Source organism: Akanthomyces muscarius, chromosome 6, assembly GCF_028009165.1.
Source record: "Akanthomyces muscarius strain Ve6 chromosome 6, whole genome shotgun sequence".
In the NCBI taxonomy this organism is placed as follows: Eukaryota; Fungi; Ascomycota; class Sordariomycetes; order Hypocreales; family Cordycipitaceae; genus Akanthomyces; species Akanthomyces muscarius.
The window spans coordinates 2,598,599-2,618,678 of NC_079246.1; the positions used below are offsets into that span (position 1 = coordinate 2,598,599).

The window sequence follows — 20,080 nt, forward strand, 5'->3', positions numbered from 1 at the left end:
ACCGTTATTTCGTGGCTGTATTTCGCAAAAGGTAAGGCGGGCGAGAATGATTGCCCTTTTCTTTCTTTTGTTTAATGTGTTGCGCCCTGCTGTAGTAGATCTCGGGCGGTCTAACAGCATCTTGAATCAAGACCACAACTGAACCGCGATAAAAATAGAGAAAAGTTCCTGCAACAGCGAAGAACACAAAAGAACCCCAAAGGACCAAGGATGCTTTGCCACGGCGATGATCTCGCCATCTCAGTCATCATCATCACACCCCAAGATACCTCGCAAGCCCTCAAACTAGCACCCATCTAGTCCGCCTTGCATCTCCCTCAGCTTGCTACCGCCCGACACGACCAGTAGCACCCAGAAGCCGCCAATCAAATTCCTCTGCTTCCAACGTCGCCCACAGTCTCTCGTCTGTAGGATGGCCCCTGTCTGCTGGCGTGTGGAGTCTAGTGACATTCTACCCCGGGCGAGGCAATCTGGCGAGGAGCTGGGACTGGGCCCGAGCTAATGCAAGTAGACGACGGCACCATCCCCGACTTGGCTGTGGCCGATGGCTGCGGAGGCGAGGGAATTCACCAGACAAAGTTCATCGACAAGTGAGTGAACTGGGCGGGCGCTCTCGTGGGTCGAGTGAGTGCCTAGGCGACCAAGCAAGCACAATCTAAGCGCTTTAGGGGCGATAAGAGCACTTTTCAGGAAGCTCGGCTGCAGTCTACCCAGTCACGGAATCGTGACTGCCTATCAATTGTATTGGCGAGTCACTGTGCCCATTGCCCGGTGCCCACACATGCCAGCCCTCTCTGCCCCCCCCTTCTCATGCATGTTGAGCTGGACGTCATTTCATTGGCTTTCCCACTCACGTAGTTGCACAGTACCTTTGCCCCGGTTAGTAAAAAAGCAAGCCCCGGAAACATATCAATAGGGACATCTAGGCACTTATATCCCGAGGCAAGGCTGTCGCATCCGAAACGACGGGAGGGGCGTGTACGTTTACCACACCCGTTCCCACTGCCCAGTTGATTTTCTTTCTCGCTACTTATTTACTACATCTCAGAATCCCGCGGAAGTCCTCGTAGCCTACTTATTTGTCATTTTGCGCTTTCTTCTTCTTCGTCTCTGAACTCTCCCATCTCCCGCCATTTTTCAACTAGCAACAGAGTCGTCTATCGAAACGATGCATGTACACACTATTCCGGTAGGCTCATTTTCCATCGCGTCCACATATACACGCCCCTGTCAACGGGTCGCCACTTGGGCACTTACACATACAATCTACATAAACACACACGCGCGCGCACTCAACTTCCCAAGCACCATTTAAAAACACACCTTAGAAGCACAGATTGCCAGTCCGCTGGCCCCCCTACCACCCCAAATCAAGCGCAGATGTCTGGATCCTTTCGCCCTTCCGCCCCAGCTGTGTGGCTGCCTCTGGTCTGCGAGGCGATGTTTGGGGTCCCAATTGGCTGCAGAGCCCCCGGGTCCGTTGGTCTAGCAGTGCGGACGACGACGACAGTAGGGCTAGCTTTCTACATCTTATGAGAAGCAACGCCCTTATCGGACGGGTTCCAAAGCCATGCAAGGTAACATCCAAGCTCCCGCAGCCAGGCGCACTCCACTGGCGTCCAAACACTTGGTCATCCGACCGCATCTCCAAATTTCTTCTATTTCTGTCAGACGGCCTTCCGTCGTTCTGTGACCTTTCATCTCAATATCGCTGCCTCAAGTTCTTCACTGGGAAGCTTGCTCTTCCCTTCAATTCCTACCAAACCCAGATGCCATCTACCATTACAGAACACCCTCACAATACCCGCTCCACAACAATTATGTCGATACTCGCAGCGTCTCGCAGGAATAGCCCCGCGTCCGCAACGCAACAAGACCCATCGCCGCTGCCCATTGACTATTTACTCCAGCTCTCTTCCGCTGGCTGGGTGGCTGGCCTGAGCCTCACTTCTCCCTACACAAGCTTGGCATCGCTGTCTCTCGCCCCATCATCGCAGTCGGCATTGCAGCTCACATCGCTTACACCTCATTCACAGTCTTCACAACATCACATGCTTCCCGACATGTCTGTTCCCACATTTGAACACGGTCACTACATGACCATGGTGAGTGTGCAGCTATTCCAGAACCGCAGGAGAACTCATGCTAACACACGTGGCAGAATTCACAACTCCCTTGGTCATCTGAGTCTCTCGTAGTACCGTCCCTGCACCAAGACGTGTCGAGTCAGGGCAGCAGCGCGGAAGAAAGGTTTCTGTCCGAGTCACCCTCGTTCAATGATGCAGAAGGCGAAGCCGACACCCCATCGGCAGCAGCCGCAGAAGAGCCCAAGAAGCCAAAACGCAGCCGTCCCAATCGCTACAAAAACGCGCCGCCCGCTGTCATTCAAGTACGTTGATCTACACCGATTTGCCAATTCGTTTCCCAATTCTGTCTTTTAAGGATTTCTCATCGCTGACACATTGATACTGCAGCGCCGCAGAGCTGCCAACAGAAAGTCCCAGCGCGCCTACCGCAAACGCAAAGACGACCGCATCGCTGAGCTCGAGGAGCTCCTCGACGAGGCCACCAAGCGCGAGCAGCAAGTCAGCCACGCGTACATGACGCTCCGAGCCGAGTTCGAGCAGCTGCTCATGATTGGCAGCCCCGAGTCCACCAGCCACCACGGCCGCTCCCCCAGCGTCGCCAGCACATGCGCCGCCGCCTCAGCACCACCACCAACAACGACGGGCACAACGACGGGCACAACGACAGGACTGGAGGTGGAGGAAGTAGCGGCGTCTACATTTTTGGCCCTGGCCGTCTTTTCGCAACAAAACAGCGGCGCAATCTCGCCGCAACTGGCGCACATGCAGCAACAGCAAACGGCGTCATCACCACACCTCCTCTCTGTCTACCCACCACCGCCAATGTGACTTTGCCTGCCTCTTGCGCTTGCTGTTCTTTACTTGGTCAAATGGTCCTTGTCGCATGTGAATGGTGGCGTTGTACTGATGCTTATACTGCTTGCGCTCTTGCTTTCTCTGTAATGAAGCCATCTTGATGAAAGAGGGAACCGGCAATCCTCTGCTACAAACATTCTGTTACGCATGCACTACGTTTGGCTTTTTTCTTTTGATCTTTTCTCGTCTTTTCTGCTCTTTGTTGTTTTTGTTCATAGATATCATGTCATGGCAAGCACATGCTTCGACACGACAAAACAGAGCTCTGCCAGAGCCGGGGACAGTTCTCGCTTTCACCGCGCTCAGTAGGTTAGGTAGTTGGACATGCGCACATCAGATGTCCGTACTTTTTTTTCGGACAGGCTCAGCCCATTGCAGACTCGAATTTACCCAGCACAGGTCGAATACTGTTGGATGTTCACGCGAGAAAGCATAATATTCGCTATATAGTGCACGTAATTGCACAGCAAAGTAATCTGCAATATGAAAAGATATAAAGCCCAACGCCGCCGCCACAAACTCCAAGCCGTCCATCATGAAACAACCAGAGGATACTTTTCTCAAATAGCTTCCTTGTACAGAAAAATATTGATGAAAACAGAATTATGCCATTTTCTGCCGTTTCGTGTCGATACCATCGGCAGAAGCCCCCACCGGTCCATTGGGAGGAATTTCACTCAACGGCACCCGCGGCGCGTTGCCCTCGCCTTGTCCCAGCGGCCGTTTCATCGTCGGTGGCTTGTACGAGTTCCTATTCGCCAGTGGACTTGCAGGGCCACCTGGCGCTCCAATCCTGCGCGCGTGGTCCAGGCCCGGGTTGACGGCCTGTCCCTTCGAGGCCCGTCCGCCAGCGCCAGCGGCGGCGGAAGTTCCCAAAGCACCGCCCTGTGGTCCTCCCGCTGCCGACGGCCGACTAGGAGTGGCAGCGGACGGTTCTGCTGTTTGGCTCGGTGGTGGGACATGCTGACCGGAGCGTGTCAGGGGTTTCGATGACGAATGATCAATGCCTGGCGTCTTTCGAATCGAGGGGCTTTCTGCCTTTGGGTTGAAGAGCGCCTGCTTATTTTGCGGAATGGTCGGGCCCTGGTTCGTGTCCGTCGCAACGGCACGTGCCGAAAAGAATGCAGCTACCGGTTCCCCGCCCTCTGGTGGCCCAGCTGCAGGAGCTGAAGGAGCTGCAGGAGCACCGCTACCTGTCATCTGTATTTGATGTTGGGGTTTGGGGGTTTGGGGTGGTTGTGGGCGTTGATTGGATGGATGCGCTGCCTTGTTGGCGGACTGCTGATGTTGCTGCTGTCTTGTCTGCGGGCCTGCAGGAGCAGCTGGAACTGGCACTACAACTTCATCGGGATGGCCCTCTTCCGACACGTTGAAATCTGCCTCGTCAAAATCTAGCAGTTGTGCTCAGTCAGCGCCGTTGTCCTCGTATTTGTCATGCATCAACTCCTTGCTTCTACCACTTCAGATCCCTGTTGCATGGAATTTTGGTTGAAAGAACTTACCGCCGAGAAAGTCCTCAAATGACTCTGAGGCTTCTGCTTTAGCTGCCGCGGCCGCTGACGCAAATGACGGGCCAGAGTTGTTACTTGACCCGGACGCGGCCGTCGCAGCTTCCGGCACAGCATATGTGACCGGCGCATCTTTCTTGACAAAGTCCGGATGCCGATGTAGATTAACCTGGTCAAACTTTCTGGCCGGCTGTGCTTTGAGCTTAGTCACCTGCTTGACGTAGTCCTGGTCGTAAATGCAGTTGCCCAGGACGTTGCCAAAGCTGCGCAGCGTGCGCTTCAGCGCATCCGTGGTGCCTTCCTTCTTGGCCTTTTCAAAGGCCATGGCCTTGCCGCGCGCATTCTCGATGGAACCGTAGCCGATATCTTCATGGTACGTGCCGTCCCGCAGCGTGATGCGCACAATGACGCTCAGTCCGATGCTGACACGCTGCGTTTGGGGATTTTCGTCGGCAAAGTCGACCTGTATGTTTTGAATGGACGAAGACCATCCGTTGAAGCCAAAGACCTCGTTGGCCAGGCCGATGCATTTCTCGGCGGTTAAGTAGTGCACGCGGGAGCCGCCAGGGCCGGCACGCGAGGAGATGTATTCGGGGCCGAGCTGCTTATCGAGGCGCACCGATATCGTGGCAATGTCTTTGGCAGTCCATTCTGAGATTCGGGGCTTCGTCTCTTCGTATGGGTTGGCATACGCCTTGTGCTGATCGCCTGGCCTGCAGAAGGTAAATAAGGTCAGCTTGCGGACAGACAGTGGACAGCTGTAATGCTAAGCGTTTGCTGCGGACTGTAATCGCGACGTACGCAGGCATTTTATAAGATAGATGAATGTTCCACCATCAAGTATTGCTATTATAGCGTATTCCAGAATTTCATTGAGCAACCAGGCTGTGCAAAAGGTATTTAGGCCGACGTCGTGTCGCTGGTCGCTAATCGCGGTCGTTGTAAGGTGGTCGCGTTCACGCTGTCGCGCCTCAACAGGTAAACACGTGAGTGGTGGCGGGCGGTACGTACCGCTGGCCGCCACCACAAGTGACAAGCCAGTCAACGTCAACGATAGAGCAAAATTGACAATTGCAAAATACAAATCTGTTACATATATGGTATTGCGATTTAAATTCACTCTTTGGACAGGAATGTAGTAAATTTATGCCGCCTGCTGAAAACGCTGCTATATTGGTGCATCTCGTAAAAGAGAGGTCTACTGTGTTTCTTCGTGTTATTTACACCATCTCGACTGAGAAAGGAAGAAAAACGCCAACTTCGCAAACCGAAAACAAATAGCGGGCGGTTTCTCAAAAGATCTAGGCATTTTGCCAGGAGTATATGAGAGTCAAACCATCTGAAAAACAAACGCCGGTACCATTCCGTATTGTGCAGAAAAGGAAGTCCAAAAGTCTATGCTAGTGTCCATGATGCAAGATGAAAATCTCATAAAAAACGTGTCGTGTCATGCATGCCGCGGGTACCGTATCAACTATGCCCTGGTCCCATTGGTATCTTTATGTGTCGGCCATTATGTGCTATAAATTCGTCGCTTCCAAATTGTTATTTACCAGGGTCCGACCCGAACAGGTGAGCCATAAGAGCCAGACATGAGCTGGTTGAGGATGGAATTTTGATCGTTGGAGTTTTGGTCGGGGCTGGCACCCATCCACCCGACGCTACTGGTCATGGCAGAGATGGCTCCGGCCAAACGGCCACCAGACTGCTCATTGTGTCTGCTGAGGGCCTGATCCCAGCCGTCAGAGTGGAGGTTGAACCCGCCGGCTCGCTTGCCAGCTTCGTTGATGACAAGAGCCCACGCTTTGGAGATGTCGTCGTAGGCGCACTCTTTGTGGTGGCGGTATGCTTGAGGCTCCCAGTCGGGCAGTTCATGAATCAGCTTGGTGGCTCGGTCAAGGAAATCCAAGGATTTGGTAGGCTGCGTTTCGGTCGGAGGCAAGAACTGTGGCGTGAAGTCGGCAATAGCATCGATGAGGGCTACCAAGGGTTCCTTGACACGATAATAGGTATATTCGGCGCTGCTGTTTCCGTAAGGGATGGAGCCGTTGAGCTTGTCTTGGTATCGACGCAAGACTTCAAGAGCAGCATCAACGGAGGGCCGAGGGGCCTGTGTGACGACTTCGTGGCCGATCTGAGGGTGCGACTCGCAAATTCTCTCGAGGACAGTGCGAAGCTGGGCGGTGTCGAGAGTTTCGAGGAGTCGAGGCAAGTGGAGAGGTCGACCGGTTATATCGTTTGATCGGACTTTCTTCGAGGGTCTGGCAATGCTGCGTGGCTGCACCGCCGGAGAGTTCAGGGGCGACATGTTCTCATCCCCATCGCCGTCCTCATCGGCTTTTCGTTTGCGGTTGGCCATGTTGTAGAATGGTGATTCTGTTTGTTTGTTTGTTTGCTATTAGCTTTAGACTTGGGGCCCCATTGCAGCCAGGTGCACGGGCGGGGGCAAAGACATGGCTGGCAAAACGAGAAGAGAGAGTACTCACGAGATCGCTGAGGAGACTGGCGCGGGCTTTCGTGATGGTGAGGAAAGACGGACGGCTGCGATGATAGGAGAAGGTTCATGGTGTGGTGATGACGACGACGAATGGGTAGACGCTTAGGCTCTAGGCTGAGGTTGCGTTGGCGATGTTTTCGGGGTGTGAGGAGCGGCGAGGCAGTGGCAGGGCGTGAGCGTCTCGCCTCAGCTCCTCGGTGTCGTAAATGAGTGAAAATTGGTACTGTGGTGATGAAATGGCAGTGGCCGCTCGTGAGTTTGTCGAAAGAGCCAGACGAAAGGGCGGAGAGGGAGAGAAAAAGGGCTGAAAGTGTCGGCGACGGCAGGGCGATAGGATGGGATTATGAGAGGCTTTTGTTGTGGAGCACCAAGGTTTGCCGCGGCGACGAGTGGCCTGCGAGGAGCCAGTTTGGGTGAGCCTCTGGGCCTCTGGGCAGCCCAAGCGCTAAACCCAAGCCACACGTGACGGCCTAAAGCAGGGTGGGTGGTGCACTGGCAGCCGTCGAGGGACCAGCCAGGTGCTCCGAGGGCACACAGCCGGCGCCCGCCAAAGTTTGGGTGCTTTCCTCGACTGTTTCGGGGTTAGCGGGCGGTGATTGGCACTAACAGGGCCTAGAAATGCAAGCCATTCAGCCCAGACATTGTGGCAGAAGTGGTGTGGCGGCCGTGCTTTTGCTTGCCCACGGCGTCGGCAGTTGCTGTGTGTCAGACTGCCAGCCAGTTCAACGTCGCAGCCACTGTGGCTCGCTGTGGCATTCACTGTGGCTCCCCGACTTCCCCCTCCGGCTCGTCCTCCCCGCCGTCGTCTCACCCGGGCTTGTCACTGGCAATCACATTCGAGTCACTTTGGCTGCGCGGCCTTCAGTAACTTATCTTGTGCCGCTTGCTCCTCGGGCCTCCTATTACCGGCAGCTACTCCGTATCAAAGCAGCCACCGCGGACATCTCCGCCCCGCTCATCGTAGCCAGTGCTCATTCCGTGCTCACGGCCAGTCGGCAACATTGTTCGCAGCCTCGCATCCGACAAAATGAAGCAAGAGTCGCCGTCGCTGATCAAATGCCTCTGCTCTAGTCTGCATTGCGAAGTCATAGAGTGATACTCACATTCATGCTAATGCAGCTGCCAACTTGACCCGCTCACCATGTAACCTTTGGCTCCAATGTCAGCAATGCCGTGGCTTATTTATTGCGTTGCTATTCCTCCATAACTGTAGTGTCTGGAAAATTATTCGCAGCAAAGGTATCAACTGCCTTCATTTCTGTCGTGCTCGGTCTGGTACGTCGGACATTGGTACGCTCTACGGCGATACAGAAACTTACCGTCTGTAGCACCTGGCTCCAGCCATGGCTGAGCTTCCTCCCGACCCAATGCTGCAGCTGAGCGCTGACCCCAGCTTTCACTTTGAAATTCTCCGGACCATGGCCATGACCGCGTACGAGGGCGCCGATCTGGGGGAGGTTCTCGTCGCCGCTCCCCAGATAGTGCCGAGCGACTTTGAGAGCTTCTATGCTGCATTCAACGCCCTTGCGTCGCGAGTCGACAAAGTTGCGCAGTCAATCGACTCTAAGAGACACCCGTCATCCGCTCGTAGCATGTACTTCAAGGCTGCGACTTACTATGCCTCAGCCGATTTCTACCTCCACGGCAACTGGTCCGACGATCGTATCTACTCTCTCTGGGACAAGCATCTGTCAGCCTTTGATGCCGCCATGGCGCTGATGTCACTGCCAGGGACGAGGATTACCTTGCCGTCGAAAGATTCGGAATTTTCCATCCCAGCGATATTTTTCTCCGCTGGTCTACCTGGACGTCGCCCTACGCTTATCATCGGCAATGGTTTTGATGGCTCTCAAGAGGAAATGTACCATGTCATTGGCAAGGCCATCCTGGAGAGGGGAATGAATGTTATTACATACGAAGGTCCTGGTCAGCCAACAGTTCGTCGTAAACAGAATTGCGGCTTCATCGCTGATTGGGAAAGAGTCGTGTCCCCCGTCGTTGATTGGGCGCTCAAACAACCAGAGATTGACCCCAAAGCAATCGGCTTGCTAGGATACTCGCTCGGCGGCTACTTGGCACCGCGTGCCGCGGCATTCGACAAGCGCATCATGGCTGTTCTCGCCATCGACGGTGTGACCGATTACGGTCGCAGAGCTCTAACCAGCTACCCTTCCGATGTTCAAGCGCTCTACCATGAAGGTCAACAACGGGAATTTGACGTGGCTGCTGCTAAGTTCTTCCAGCAAGATAACATTCCCACGGCCAAAAGATGGGCATATGAGCATGGCAAATTTTCATTCAACACCGAGTCGCCCTTTGAGCTGGTGACGAAGAGAATGGCCATGAACTTGGAAGGTCACTACGACCAGATCCAAGTGCCAGTCTTTGTGGCTGACGCTGACAGAGAAACATCTTTTCCGGGCCAAGCAAGGGAGCTTGCTGATGCACTTGGTGACCGAGCAACATATAGACTCTTCACGTCGGAGGAGGGTGCCGGCGCTCACTGCTCTCTGGGTGGCGCTGTGCTGTTGAACCAGGTAGCATTAGACTGGTTTGAGGATGTGCTGGAAGAGAAGAACAGTCGGCATCCTTGCGAAGATCTTTAACTAACAAGTCGCCGCATGGGGCTGCTTGAAGATAAGCTTATAAATAGCAGTCAGCTTTGACAGCGGCGGAATTTCCCGGAGTCGACGGTCGCATCTTGAAGCCCTGTAAAATTATTACTCAGGGTACTCTAAAAATAACGGCCGAGAGCCGCAGGTTTATCTTGCATCAACTATCTGATGGTAATTGGCCGCTTTGCAGCGCGACGATCTCACCGCTAAGCGGATTATTTCCAGTTTCCGTGTCGGTGCGTGCCTGTCTATGCTACCTTCCACACTTTCCCTATTAGCCCTTGCAAAAAGGCGGCCAGACACAAATCAAAGACGAGAAGGTTGCAATCGGATTGCTTGCTACACTTGCGTAGGACGCGTATTGAATTCGTCAGCTCCAACTACTGGCACAAATGTACAGCTCTCACCGGTGTAACAGGGCTTGGCGCGCCGGCGCTGATCGCCAAGCTTACACGTCGTGGACTGCGGTTGGGTCAGACTGCTAAATTTGGAGCAGTCCACGCAGGTGTCTAAATACAGAATGCTACTCTACCTATTTACCAGTCGTCACCCCAAGCACTGATGCCTCCCTGATACTGAACCCAGTTGGCTGCCTCCCACTACCAGTCCTGCCCAACTGCTCGTGTGCTGCCTTTCTCTGTAGTGTAGCGCAGAGACACGCAGTGCTGACGGTCAATATTTCTCATTCTCCGGCAAATATGGTGTGGAACAACAACAACAAGGCTAAAAGGTCCCGCAAAACGGCTGCTGCTGCCCAAGCCCAGCAAACATGTTTGGCTATGTCTTGGAAGCCGTCAAAACTGCCTCGCGCGGGATCGGCTTTCGCGGTTTGGTCGATTTCATCGCCAACCAGAAGCCTTGCGAGGCAAGCCAGGGATATTCCCACATTGTGGCTGCGCACCCCGTCGAGCGGGGTTCCCCCAGTGTCACCGACCACTGGTCAATAGTCTCAAGAACAAACTTGGTCGGAACTCAGCCTTCACACCATCTTTGGTGTGAGCCGGCCCCACTGCCCTTGTCGCAGTTAGGTAATGATGCACGCGTTATTTCCATTCGTCTTCATTCGGGTGCTTTGATCAACAGGCGATGGTCCGGAACCCAACCGCAAGTCGCAAAGCTAATCCGACGACACACGTAATGTTTTCTATTCTCGGGCTTCCGCGCATCAGATCGTGGCTAAGCAGCGTCAATGCTACCATTCGGCTGCGGTAAAGGCAGAGAAACACTGAGATTAGCTGTTGACTCTAAATTCTCCGGTGAAACAGGGATTAGGCCGCGGGAAGGTGCAATTACCTTGTAACTAGTTACCCCAGGCACCCACCTTCACAGCATCCTTCCCCAGCTGCATTTCGTCCATGACGTGTTGGCGGATAGACTAGTAGGTACGTACTGTTTCTGAAGTTGTGAATAACACTTATTTAATGCTTCCACTTCCCCCTTGAGTCTCATCAGCTTTCCATCTCGAACCAGCTTCATCTCTTCCATTTCATCCGCAACACAAGTTCAGATAACCCCTTGCCTCCCATTCAACATCGCCAATATGCGTCACACTACCTCCATCGCTCTGGCCATTGCCCAGTTTGTCCTCGCTGCCAATGCGCAGGTCGAATTGGACATGGACGATGTGCCCACGCCCTGCAAGACCATCTGCAAGCCCATCGGCACGCTCTCAGACCGTTGCGATGTCGACCTGCGCAGCGACAATGATCGCGACGAACACCACCTCCAGAACCAGTGCATCTGCACCAACAAGAGCTTCGACGTCGGCAAGATTGCCGCGCTCTGTGCCGACTGCATGCACCAGTCCAAGAAGAACAAGCGTGACGACGACGATGATCACGCTGACAACGATGACCTTAAGCGTATGTGGCGGAGCGCATTTCTTTAATGGCAATCAATCGCTAATGTGACCTCTGCCTCTAGACATTGACGAGATTCTCTCCGTGTGTGGCTTCTCTAGCACCACGTACAACTCGGCAGCCACCAGCGAGGCTGCCAGCGTCAACGTTGATGTCACTCGTCCTACCGACGTCAGCCAGCTCACCACCACCATTGACCGCACCCACCCTGCCGGAGGTGCTGGAGGTGGCAGCAGTGCCACGGCCACTTCGTCGGGCCAGTCTACTTCAGGCGCCTCGACCGCGACCAGCCCGACCACGTCGTCTACTACAACCGCGTCGCAGACCTCTGGCAGCACTGGCTCCAGCTCGTCGAGCTCCGCTGCCTCGAGCTCCAGCGCGGCTGCTTCATCGACCCCCAACGCCGCTCCGGCTGCGACGGCTCAGGCAGTCTACGCAGTCGGTGGCATGGTAGCCGCAGCTTACCTGATGGTTTAATGGCTGACCAGTCGTGCAACGATTTCATAAGTTAATTCGACTGGCGCAATTCTCACAAAAGATTGTTATTGCTCTGCATAATTCTATTGATTTCTTTTACGTCAATTTTCATGGGTCCATGAAATAATTTCGCTAGTTCTCTGCTCTAAATTAGTCTAGTTTACTTGACGAATGCTAATAAACTGTTCGAAAGAGAAGTAGTACGCGTAAATGTGGTTCCAGTTCAAAACTGCCATGTCTTGCTAACCACTTTTGTGGTCCAAAACTCCAACTCGAGGAAGCTTGAAAGTTCGCTCGGGACGTTCGGCAGCTGCCATGACTGTGTGGCTTGCAATTCAAGAACTTGCAACCCTAGCTGGTCCACCCTTTTTTTCGCGAACTATTTGCGTGTATCTTCTACGGGGCAATCTCACCTCTTTACCAAATACAGTTTTCGTGCCAGCGGGCACGGTGATGAGCGGACGCTCCCGTGTAGAGCCGCCGCCCATGTGCCACTTACCACCACCACTCCAGCCACGAAAATCACATCACCCAACTCGCTCGAAAGCCAGCTCTTCGACACTTTATAAGTCAAAACTAATCACAAGCCGTCACCCTCGAGTTGGTGTAATGGTAGCATAGCTATAGAGGACGAGCGGCGAGGAGGCTTGCCGCTGGCCGGCACACATAGCCCAGCCGTGTCTGTCTTCACGTGCAGCAGATCTTTGGTTCGATTCCGAGGCTCGAGGCCTTTCTTTTTCTTTTTGGCTTGTGAAAAATCTCTCGAGAAAGCTCTTTTTGTGTGATTAAACCCGTCCGGTTCAGCAGAACGGAAGCCAGGGAGATGTAATGGTAGCGTGTCTGGGTCATGAACGAGGCCGCCTCCAGCTTGTAGCGTCGACGGACACCTTGGCGAGGTCGACTCGGATAGGGATCCAGAAGGGCTGTGTTCGAATCCTAGACTTGACGAACATTCCTTCTTTTCTTTTATAGCTTTCTTTTACTCGATGTGGGTGATACTTTTTGTGTGGTTGCGTGCTCGGTCGAAGCAAGTCTGCAGCTGGCGGCCGCCGTGGCGCATTCCGACGACATCATTGAAGAGGCGCTCCTAGGTTTGCACAGCAGCCACAAGTCTTTCGCATGCTTAGGGCTAGACAGAAGTGCGCTTGAGTCACCAAGGTGATTTGTCGAAAAGCCGCCGCTCCATCGCATCAGCCCTGGAAATCAGTGGAAGATTCTCCTGGGAGGGGTGAAACACGGGCAATTTGGGCACATCAAATTCAAGATAACTAGGTACTGTCGCAAGTGCAAGATACTTCTCCATCATTCCAGCCCCGGAGCAGCACTAGCTAGATTCTGTTACATGACCGCCGGCTAGTCTCAAACTTCGGCACGCGCCATGTTCCAGTGTACTCGTCCTTACACTTGAATTCTTTGGAGTTGAAGAAGAATCTACATGGCCAGCTTGACCTGGACTCGTCGCCGAAATCTTCATTGCTCGGATCCAGGCAGGTTAGGCAAGTCTTGACAATGTTTGTACACATAGATCCCATGCGCTGCGGTAGAAACTTCTCTGCAATCTCTATCAGATCGGCCTTCAGTATCAGAGGATCGCGACCACATACTCCCTTAGCATGCTGCTGGAACCAAGATGACGGCTGTGTCTTTGCAGGGCTTGATCCAGCCTCTTCGGTATGTACAAACGACTTCCACACTCCAATCTCGAGCAAACACACTCCGAGGCTATAGACGGCGCCGAATGCTACTTAACCTCATCAGAATTAAGTCATGGTAGACCTGAGCCCAGAGACCATACCTTTTGATTGGGCGAGAGAGCCGCTCTATACCCAACCGCTTTGATAGTAAGGCGTCAGCAAATTCATTCATCTTTACTCGAAAGCTTCTCTCCTGCATGTTCGTTTTTGCTAGCGTATTGTTTCATCTATCCTATCCTTCTTTGATGTGCGACTTGACTTTGATCAATCCTATGGTCTCAGCCACAATACAGAGTCGGCGTTGATCTCATAGAATTGCGCGTACACTTACTCAAGACTCATTTGCTATAGAGCTGCGTCTTGGAAGCCATGCCATAGAGACTCAACGTCCTGCAACCTAAAAGTAACATGTGCCTCCAAAATGACTTCAGCTACAGCCAAACTTTAACTGCAGGGTATATTGCGGAGTGTTGGTTCGATTCTGAATGCATTTCTTGAGAGTCTACCGACTTATCCCTCTTCTGCCAGGGAGAATGAGTCAGGAGCTCGCCACCGAGCCTCAATCCAACTCGCTCCTCTTCCGCAATGAGCAGTGGGTGACTACCCACAAAGTCGGGCTGCACCCGCGCCGTTGGACAGGCCTTCAATGATCCTCGCCTCACCACGGAACAGGCTCATCAAAGCAATCCTCCCATCCCCTATTGCCCGATCGCCAAAAGCGACGCATCTTTTCCAGGCCCAGCAAAGGAGCAATATCTACCAAGGGGTCTCGCCACAGCTCATCCAGGCAGCGCGCGACAAATTCCTGATCCACCGCCGGACCGTCCGCCAAGGCAACGCCCGCCACCAGCAGCGGCCACGACATGTTGGTTTTGTCGCGTATAGACGGCCAGGTGTCCCTGAGTCGTTCCAGAAGCTTGGTGCGCTGCGAGATGCGCACGCTGTCGCATACATTGCCCAGGCCGCTGGCGATGGCCACGCTGGGGAGCAGGGACACGAGCGGCGGTGGAATGATCGATACAGGCAGCGCCACGATGGCATGGAGCCGGGTTGAAATCTGAAATATCTGACCGATCGCGGATGTGACGTCTCCGCTGAAAAACTCGACTTCTTCTGCCCAAGAAACGGGGTCAAAGGCGTTGATCTCTTGGAATAGATGCTGCGTGCGATGCTGCAGTGCAGAGATGCTTTTTGTCTGGGAAGTAGCTTGTACCCGCACTTCTGTAATGTGTCTGACAATCACGACCAGATCTACGGGGAAGGGACGCGTACTATCCTCATCGTCAAGCACAACTCTGATGTCATCGTCACTGTAGCCGAGGTGACCAGTAATCAGTTGGTCTGTGGGAGTGAGGGTATTGCTCAGAATCGCGTGGCTACAGGAATTGGTCAGCGTCACTCCATGGGATCGGCCATGCAAATTTGCATGGCAAATAAAAAGCGCACTTACAGAACCAGCTGCCTGAAGAATATCGTCGGCCCTGGTAGACTCAGAGCCACCTTCGGACCACCAAGGAGCTGCGCATAGGCGAGGGCACCCCTGACATGTGCCTGCCACAGCGACTCGTTTAGTGCAAGGTCAAAGGAGAGCAGGTTCCAGAGGTAGTGAAACGCCTTTGACGTACCCCTCGACTTTCCGCCCTCGATGCACTGGTTAACAATGGCGAGAAAGTCGACAAAGTAGCGAGAGTAGTTTTTCCGCATTGAGTCGAACTGCGGTTCCGCCCAGAAAGAGACTAGCTTGCCGCGCTTCTTCGACACAGCCACTGCCTGATGACCGATAATTTGGCAGATGAATCGTGCAGACATGGCGTCTCCTGTGTGGAATGGAGGATCCTGTATGTCGTGAGTGCCTGCCCCGGCCACCCGTATCGGCCTGACGAATGAGCAGTCTTGGCATGATGAGCTGCCGATTAGCTTGAGCTCCTGCACCAAATGTGTAGGGAGTTTGCTGAGCAGCTGACGTACAATACCGTATTGCCTCCATGAAGAGCCAGCTCGGGGGATCAGCCTGCACGAGCGGCGCTTGCGCTTGTTTGGACTGCAGCGGCCTCTCCTCGGCGACCGGCCGCCAGCGCAGCGTGTATTGGCAAGAGAGGCCTCTTCGGATGCATTTCTTGCAGCGAGGCTGCGTCTCGTCGCATTTGATACGGCGAGCCCTGTTGCGAGCGGTACGGACAGGCGGCAATGTCAGCGGACCGAGAAGCGCGGCGAAAGGTGCGGGGTTGCTGGCACCTACCGGCAGGTTTGGCACCCTGTGCGAACCTTGGGTGCCCATCGCTTTTGCCGCGACTCATCGGCTTCTTGATGGCGGGTCGTCATGATGCTTGATGGCCAGGGGAATTGGACAGTACATCTGATGCGGGGCGACGTCGTTGTCTAGGTCAAGAAGGCGTCCTCGTCAGCTGAAGATCACCACAGCCCTACAGTTGCATGTTAGCTCCATCGGCTTTGGATGTGGCTTTCAGTAGCGCGGTCAACCGTTGCGATTGGATATTTGAGTTGGGATCTTGGCTCTGCTCAATTTAGTATGGCCACGCAATAACTAAGAATAACGGTCGTGAACTAAGTCTCTGATTCTGGTCTAGTTGAGTCCCTTCTCTAACAAGAGTCTGACAACCTTTCTGCCGGCTTTCTACAGCAGCCCGGAGAATTCTGGTCTCGCGCTGGATGTGGCCCCAGCATAGTAATACGAATCAAGGTCGTCTATTTTAAAAGCTTAGAGGCCTCAAACTGTCAATGCGCACAGTATTGAATAGCAGAATCTGTCGTCGCCATCATTTGTCACTTGAGATATTGTCTCTATAAGTCAAATCAGCTCTGAGACTGATACATACGACCACAGGCAGTAGAATACACCGCGTCCCGTTTGCTCCGCTGAAGTTAAGCTATTGACCGGCAGATTAGTAGTTGGGTCGGTGACGACCAGCGAACACCGGCTGTTGTATGTTGTTTTTTCTTTTATTTTTGCCAATTTATTTGAACTTCGACTACCTTTTTTCATAGCCGTTTGTTGAGTTTGCGAAGAGCCTGTGTGGTGGTACTGCAGCCGCACAAAGTGGCGTTTCTTAGATCCAAATGGTGGTGTGGCCGACTAATACGGCCGCCGTCCACGTCTCTACCCCCCATCCTTCATACTGGGCCGCTGCTTTGCAGCCGACCTGGCGGGCCTGCAGCTGTTCATCATTCACTGGACGAAACGCCGCATCTGCCACACTCAGCGGCGTAACGACCTGGCGCCGCATGCTCCCTGGAAGCGACTTTCCAATGGCGCGCTCGATGGCCATGTAGCAATGTGAAACTGGTCTGTCGAAAGCCGTCTTTGCTGACAGCCTCGCAACTTTTATGCACGGATTTCTCAGAAGACATCGCCGGGATGCAATGTCCATCTTGGACAACGATGCTTCTTCGGACGACGAGACTGCATTCGCCCGACAGGGCTGTCACCTGGTATTCCAACGCACAGCTGCCCTCGCGGTAAACACATGTGCAGGTGCGAAGAGAGCAGAGACGGCAGCGACGGTGGGAAACCAGCAGCCTGTTAGGCCTGCTATCCCGGCTATTAGGTACTCTTAGAGCTGCGCAGCCATCTACTTTGTCCCACTCTACGCAATTGTGAAATCACAGACTCACTTGCTTTAAAGATGCAATTAACACTGTATTTGCCCGTGGACATCTAACCTAAAAAGACACAGTGCTTCTACCGTCCCATAATGAAAAATCCTGCGTATATACAAGGCAAGGGTAGAGGCGACTGTTTGCGCCGCGAAACAAATCCCAACGCCGGTTTTGGAACCCAAAAAAAGGACAAATTGGCGGCTCGCCTCAGGATGAATCAAGTATGGCTAAGCTTGAGGCCAATGCAGCCAAGTTCCAAAGGCAACTGATGCAATCGAACACATGACAAGGAAACTCGTGTCAAAGGAGTCGCTCAGTGGTCGTATCCAGCTCCACGCTGCCAGGGACTGTGATTTGTTAGCATACAAAGTCGGTACAAGAAATGTGTAATAATTACCTGGACGAGTTTTGCTGTCTATAGTTGCCCTGGCCAGGGGGCGGAGGAAGCTGCTGTGGAGGAGGCCCCCGGCTCTGCATCTGGGGAGAAGGTCCGCGGTTCTGCATTTGCGGAGACGGCCCGCGGTTCATCTGTGGCGACGGTGCGCGGCCCTGTTGAGGAGATGGCCCACGGTTGGGAATGGGTCCTCTTTGTGGCACAGGTCCCAGGGACGCCTGGCTACCGTAGGGATTGGGTTGGGACGGGTTTGGCGACTGGGAACGGAATGGGCTCTCAGATCGGGAACCAGGGAACAGGGGCATCGAGGGGTTGACGGGCGATCTGGGACCCTGGCCAGCCTGGTGGAACGAGGTCGTTGACGCGTTGTGAGACGCGAAAGGATCCCTTCGGCCGGCGTCGAGAAGAGAATCGTGGTCGTCGTCCAGGTCCAGCGGAGCCTTGTAGCCTCCCATCTTATCACCACGCGCGGTGGCACCGAGAGCATCGAGCTCGGTGTTGCCGTTGAGTTGGGTTTGCGACTTCATGAATGAAGCACGGTCATCGGCCATGTACTGGTAGCGGGCGTCGGGGTTCTTGCGGATAAAGCTGATGGTAGTGGATATAATGACCATGAGAAGCAGGATGAGAGAGAAGGCGGCGTTGAGAACAAAGAGAACGACGCCAATGACACCAATCATGAGCGGGGGAGCGCCGAAGATGTCCGAAAAGATGAGGAGGAAAACGGCGTTGAGGAAGTTGATGACGCAGATGGCAATGTTGAATGAGTTAGTGGGCTTATCCATCCAGGGTCTCATTACAGAGGCGGCGATGAGGGCGCCAACTTCGACAACAAGCAGGCAGATAGCCTGGGCGACGGCGTTGCGCTGGCCAAAAGCAACGACCATGGACTTGGCGAGAGCGTACACGAGAACAGGTACGATAAAGTAGTAAGCGGACGCGCGGAATTGCATGTAAAGGAAACCCCAGCGATTAAGAGCCTGGGGGTCCGAGAAGAGGATGTAGGCCGGGTTCTTGTGCATGGCGATGGAGCGGCGGGCAATGCGAATCACTTTGCTGGCACCCCAGCCGAGGGTGACGATGAGACCGATGAGGAAAACGACGGCCAAAACAACCTCGGCGGGCGAATCAATCTGGGTAAATTCCCACAGGCAGAGAAGAGTGACACCGGGAAATCCAAGCAGCGCGACACGGTAGAGGATGCCCTTGAGAACAGTGAGCCAGCCGTTGCGGAAGTCGAGGAAACGATCGTTCTTCATGACCTGATTCTTGGCGAGAAGCTCACAAATACCCTTGAAAGCAGCGACGCCGAGAACGGTGAAGATGGCAAAAAAGACAAAGAAGATGAGGCCAGTCATGAAGAGATTAGTTGTCTCAATCTTGGCGCGGAAAGCAACACGCTGAATTCCATAGACAATGTAGGTGCCTTGGCTAGTCTCGATATTGGCTCGCTTCGCAAAGGTTTGAACAACCTTGGGAGCCATGGCGACGGCGCGATTAAACATGTCGACGCCGGTGTTGACGGTATCCTCAGCGATTGCGAGACCTCTCTTTTGGACTTGAACGGAGCGGGTGAGCAAGGTGTCGAAAATGGTGGAGGGGGTGCCGCCAGTAGCGCGCTGATACCAAGTGGTGAGGTCCTGGAGAAAGCCGACACGAATAATACCAAGAGACCACACAAAATCCTGCGTCCAGGCCATGACGATAGGGGGCATCTTGACGCTGGTGAGACCGACAATGGCCTGAGACTGAAAGTAACCAAAGAGCGAAAGCGAATTGGCGGCAACGTGGGCAGCAGTGTTGTATTGACCGAGACCGTTGACAATGGCAGAGGAGATGAGGGCGAGGCCAGCAATAACGGCCGTGGCCCATTTGACTCCAGCCAAGTCGACCGTCTTTCCGTTGGAAATGTTGGCCTCGACACAGGCGATAGCACCGGAGCCGTCGGTGGAGTTGATAACTACGCGGACCTTGGCGTCGAGATCGGGGATGGCGTAGGCGATTCCGGGAATCTGAGTGGCGACGCCGTCGCCGAGGGCGAGGTTAAGGTCGAGGGGAATCTTGCCAGCAACCATGGGGCAGAGGCCGGAGAGGGATGTCTTGCAGGGATCGACGGTCTGTTTGATAATCTGATAGCCGTAGGCGGTGACAGTCACGTCAAAGTTGACATAGCCATGGATGGACGAGGTCGCGACGATGGAGACAAAGGCGGTGTTGTTGTTGGGAGTGAAGACGACTTTGAAGCGGGAGGCAGAGAAGCCCGAGTTGTCCTGGCAGGTGCTCAGAGCGAGCGACTCGAGCCTCTTCTGGGCATGGGCGGGTGCCAAGAGGGTGGTAACGGCTGCGAGCAGCAGCAGCGGCGCCTTGAAAAAGGACCGCATGGTGTCGGTCGGGGCGGAGAGACGAGGATCGGATTCGCGGGCGACTAGAGCGAGCAGAGTGTAGATGGGGACGGCGACTGGGTGTCTACTTGTCA

At 54.0% G+C, this 20,080-nt stretch overlaps 8 protein-coding genes across 9 annotated transcripts; 3 read left to right on the top strand and 5 right to left on the bottom strand.

The window, feature by feature from the left end:
- Nucleotides 1–1,532: 1,532 nt before the first annotated feature.
- On the top strand, nt 1,533–2,915 carry LMH87_000911 (uncharacterized protein; the record flags this gene model as incomplete). Its single annotated transcript, XM_056198897.1, has 4 exons — nt 1,533–1,577; nt 2,037–2,105; nt 2,162–2,389; nt 2,475–2,915. The coding sequence occupies 4 exons, from the start codon at nt 1,533–1,535 to the stop codon at nt 2,913–2,915; spliced, it is 783 nt and encodes a 260-aa protein (XP_056055799.1).
- A 630-nt stretch (nt 2,916–3,545) lies between these two features.
- Nucleotides 3,546–5,259, bottom strand: LMH87_000912 (uncharacterized protein; the record flags this gene model as incomplete). The annotated part of the gene is made up of 3 exons (XM_056198898.1): nt 3,546–4,333; nt 4,445–5,163; nt 5,252–5,259. The coding sequence occupies 3 exons, from the start codon at nt 5,257–5,259 to the stop codon at nt 3,546–3,548; spliced, it is 1,515 nt and encodes a 504-aa protein (XP_056055800.1).
- A 740-nt stretch (nt 5,260–5,999) lies between these two features.
- LMH87_000913 (uncharacterized protein) lies at nt 6,000–7,015 on the bottom strand (the record flags this gene model as incomplete). The annotated part of the gene is made up of 2 exons (XM_056198899.1): nt 6,000–6,826; nt 6,937–7,015. The coding sequence occupies 2 exons, from the start codon at nt 7,013–7,015 to the stop codon at nt 6,000–6,002; spliced, it is 906 nt and encodes a 301-aa protein (XP_056055801.1).
- A 1,275-nt stretch (nt 7,016–8,290) lies between these two features.
- On the top strand, nt 8,291–9,553 carry LMH87_000914 (uncharacterized protein; the record flags this gene model as incomplete). Its single annotated transcript, XM_056198900.1, has 1 exon — nt 8,291–9,553. The coding sequence occupies one exon, from the start codon at nt 8,291–8,293 to the stop codon at nt 9,551–9,553; it is 1,263 nt and encodes a 420-aa protein (XP_056055802.1).
- Nucleotides 9,554–11,102: 1,549 nt separating this feature from the next.
- LMH87_000915 (uncharacterized protein) lies at nt 11,103–11,898 on the top strand (the record flags this gene model as incomplete). Its single annotated transcript, XM_056198901.1, has 2 exons — nt 11,103–11,424; nt 11,486–11,898. 2 exons carry the CDS (start codon nt 11,103–11,105, stop codon nt 11,896–11,898), a joined length of 735 nt encoding a protein of 244 aa, XP_056055803.1.
- Nucleotides 11,899–13,390: 1,492 nt separating this feature from the next.
- LMH87_000916 (uncharacterized protein) lies at nt 13,391–13,934 on the bottom strand (the record flags this gene model as incomplete). Of its 2 annotated transcripts, none has more annotated exons than XM_056198902.1 (5): nt 13,391–13,450; nt 13,503–13,639; nt 13,694–13,718; nt 13,847–13,850; nt 13,924–13,934. In XM_056198902.1, 5 exons carry the CDS (start codon nt 13,932–13,934, stop codon nt 13,391–13,393), a joined length of 237 nt encoding a protein of 78 aa, XP_056055804.1. The 2 variants fall into 2 exon arrangements, with proteins under 2 accessions (XP_056055804.1, XP_056055805.1); XM_056198903.1 differs by having other exon boundaries at nt 13,503–13,642.
- A 316-nt stretch (nt 13,935–14,250) lies between these two features.
- LMH87_000917 (uncharacterized protein) lies at nt 14,251–15,914 on the bottom strand (the record flags this gene model as incomplete). The annotated part of the gene is made up of 6 exons (XM_056198906.1): nt 14,251–14,348; nt 14,664–14,968; nt 15,043–15,073; nt 15,218–15,484; nt 15,561–15,751; nt 15,832–15,914. The coding sequence occupies 6 exons, from the start codon at nt 15,912–15,914 to the stop codon at nt 14,251–14,253; spliced, it is 975 nt and encodes a 324-aa protein (XP_056055806.1).
- Nucleotides 15,915–17,523: 1,609 nt separating this feature from the next.
- Nucleotides 17,524–19,985, bottom strand: LMH87_000918 (uncharacterized protein; the record flags this gene model as incomplete). The annotated part of the gene is made up of 2 exons (XM_056198907.1): nt 17,524–17,557; nt 17,608–19,985. 2 exons carry the CDS (start codon nt 19,983–19,985, stop codon nt 17,524–17,526), a joined length of 2,412 nt encoding a protein of 803 aa, XP_056055807.1.
- Between the last annotated feature and the right edge of the window lie 95 nt (nt 19,986–20,080).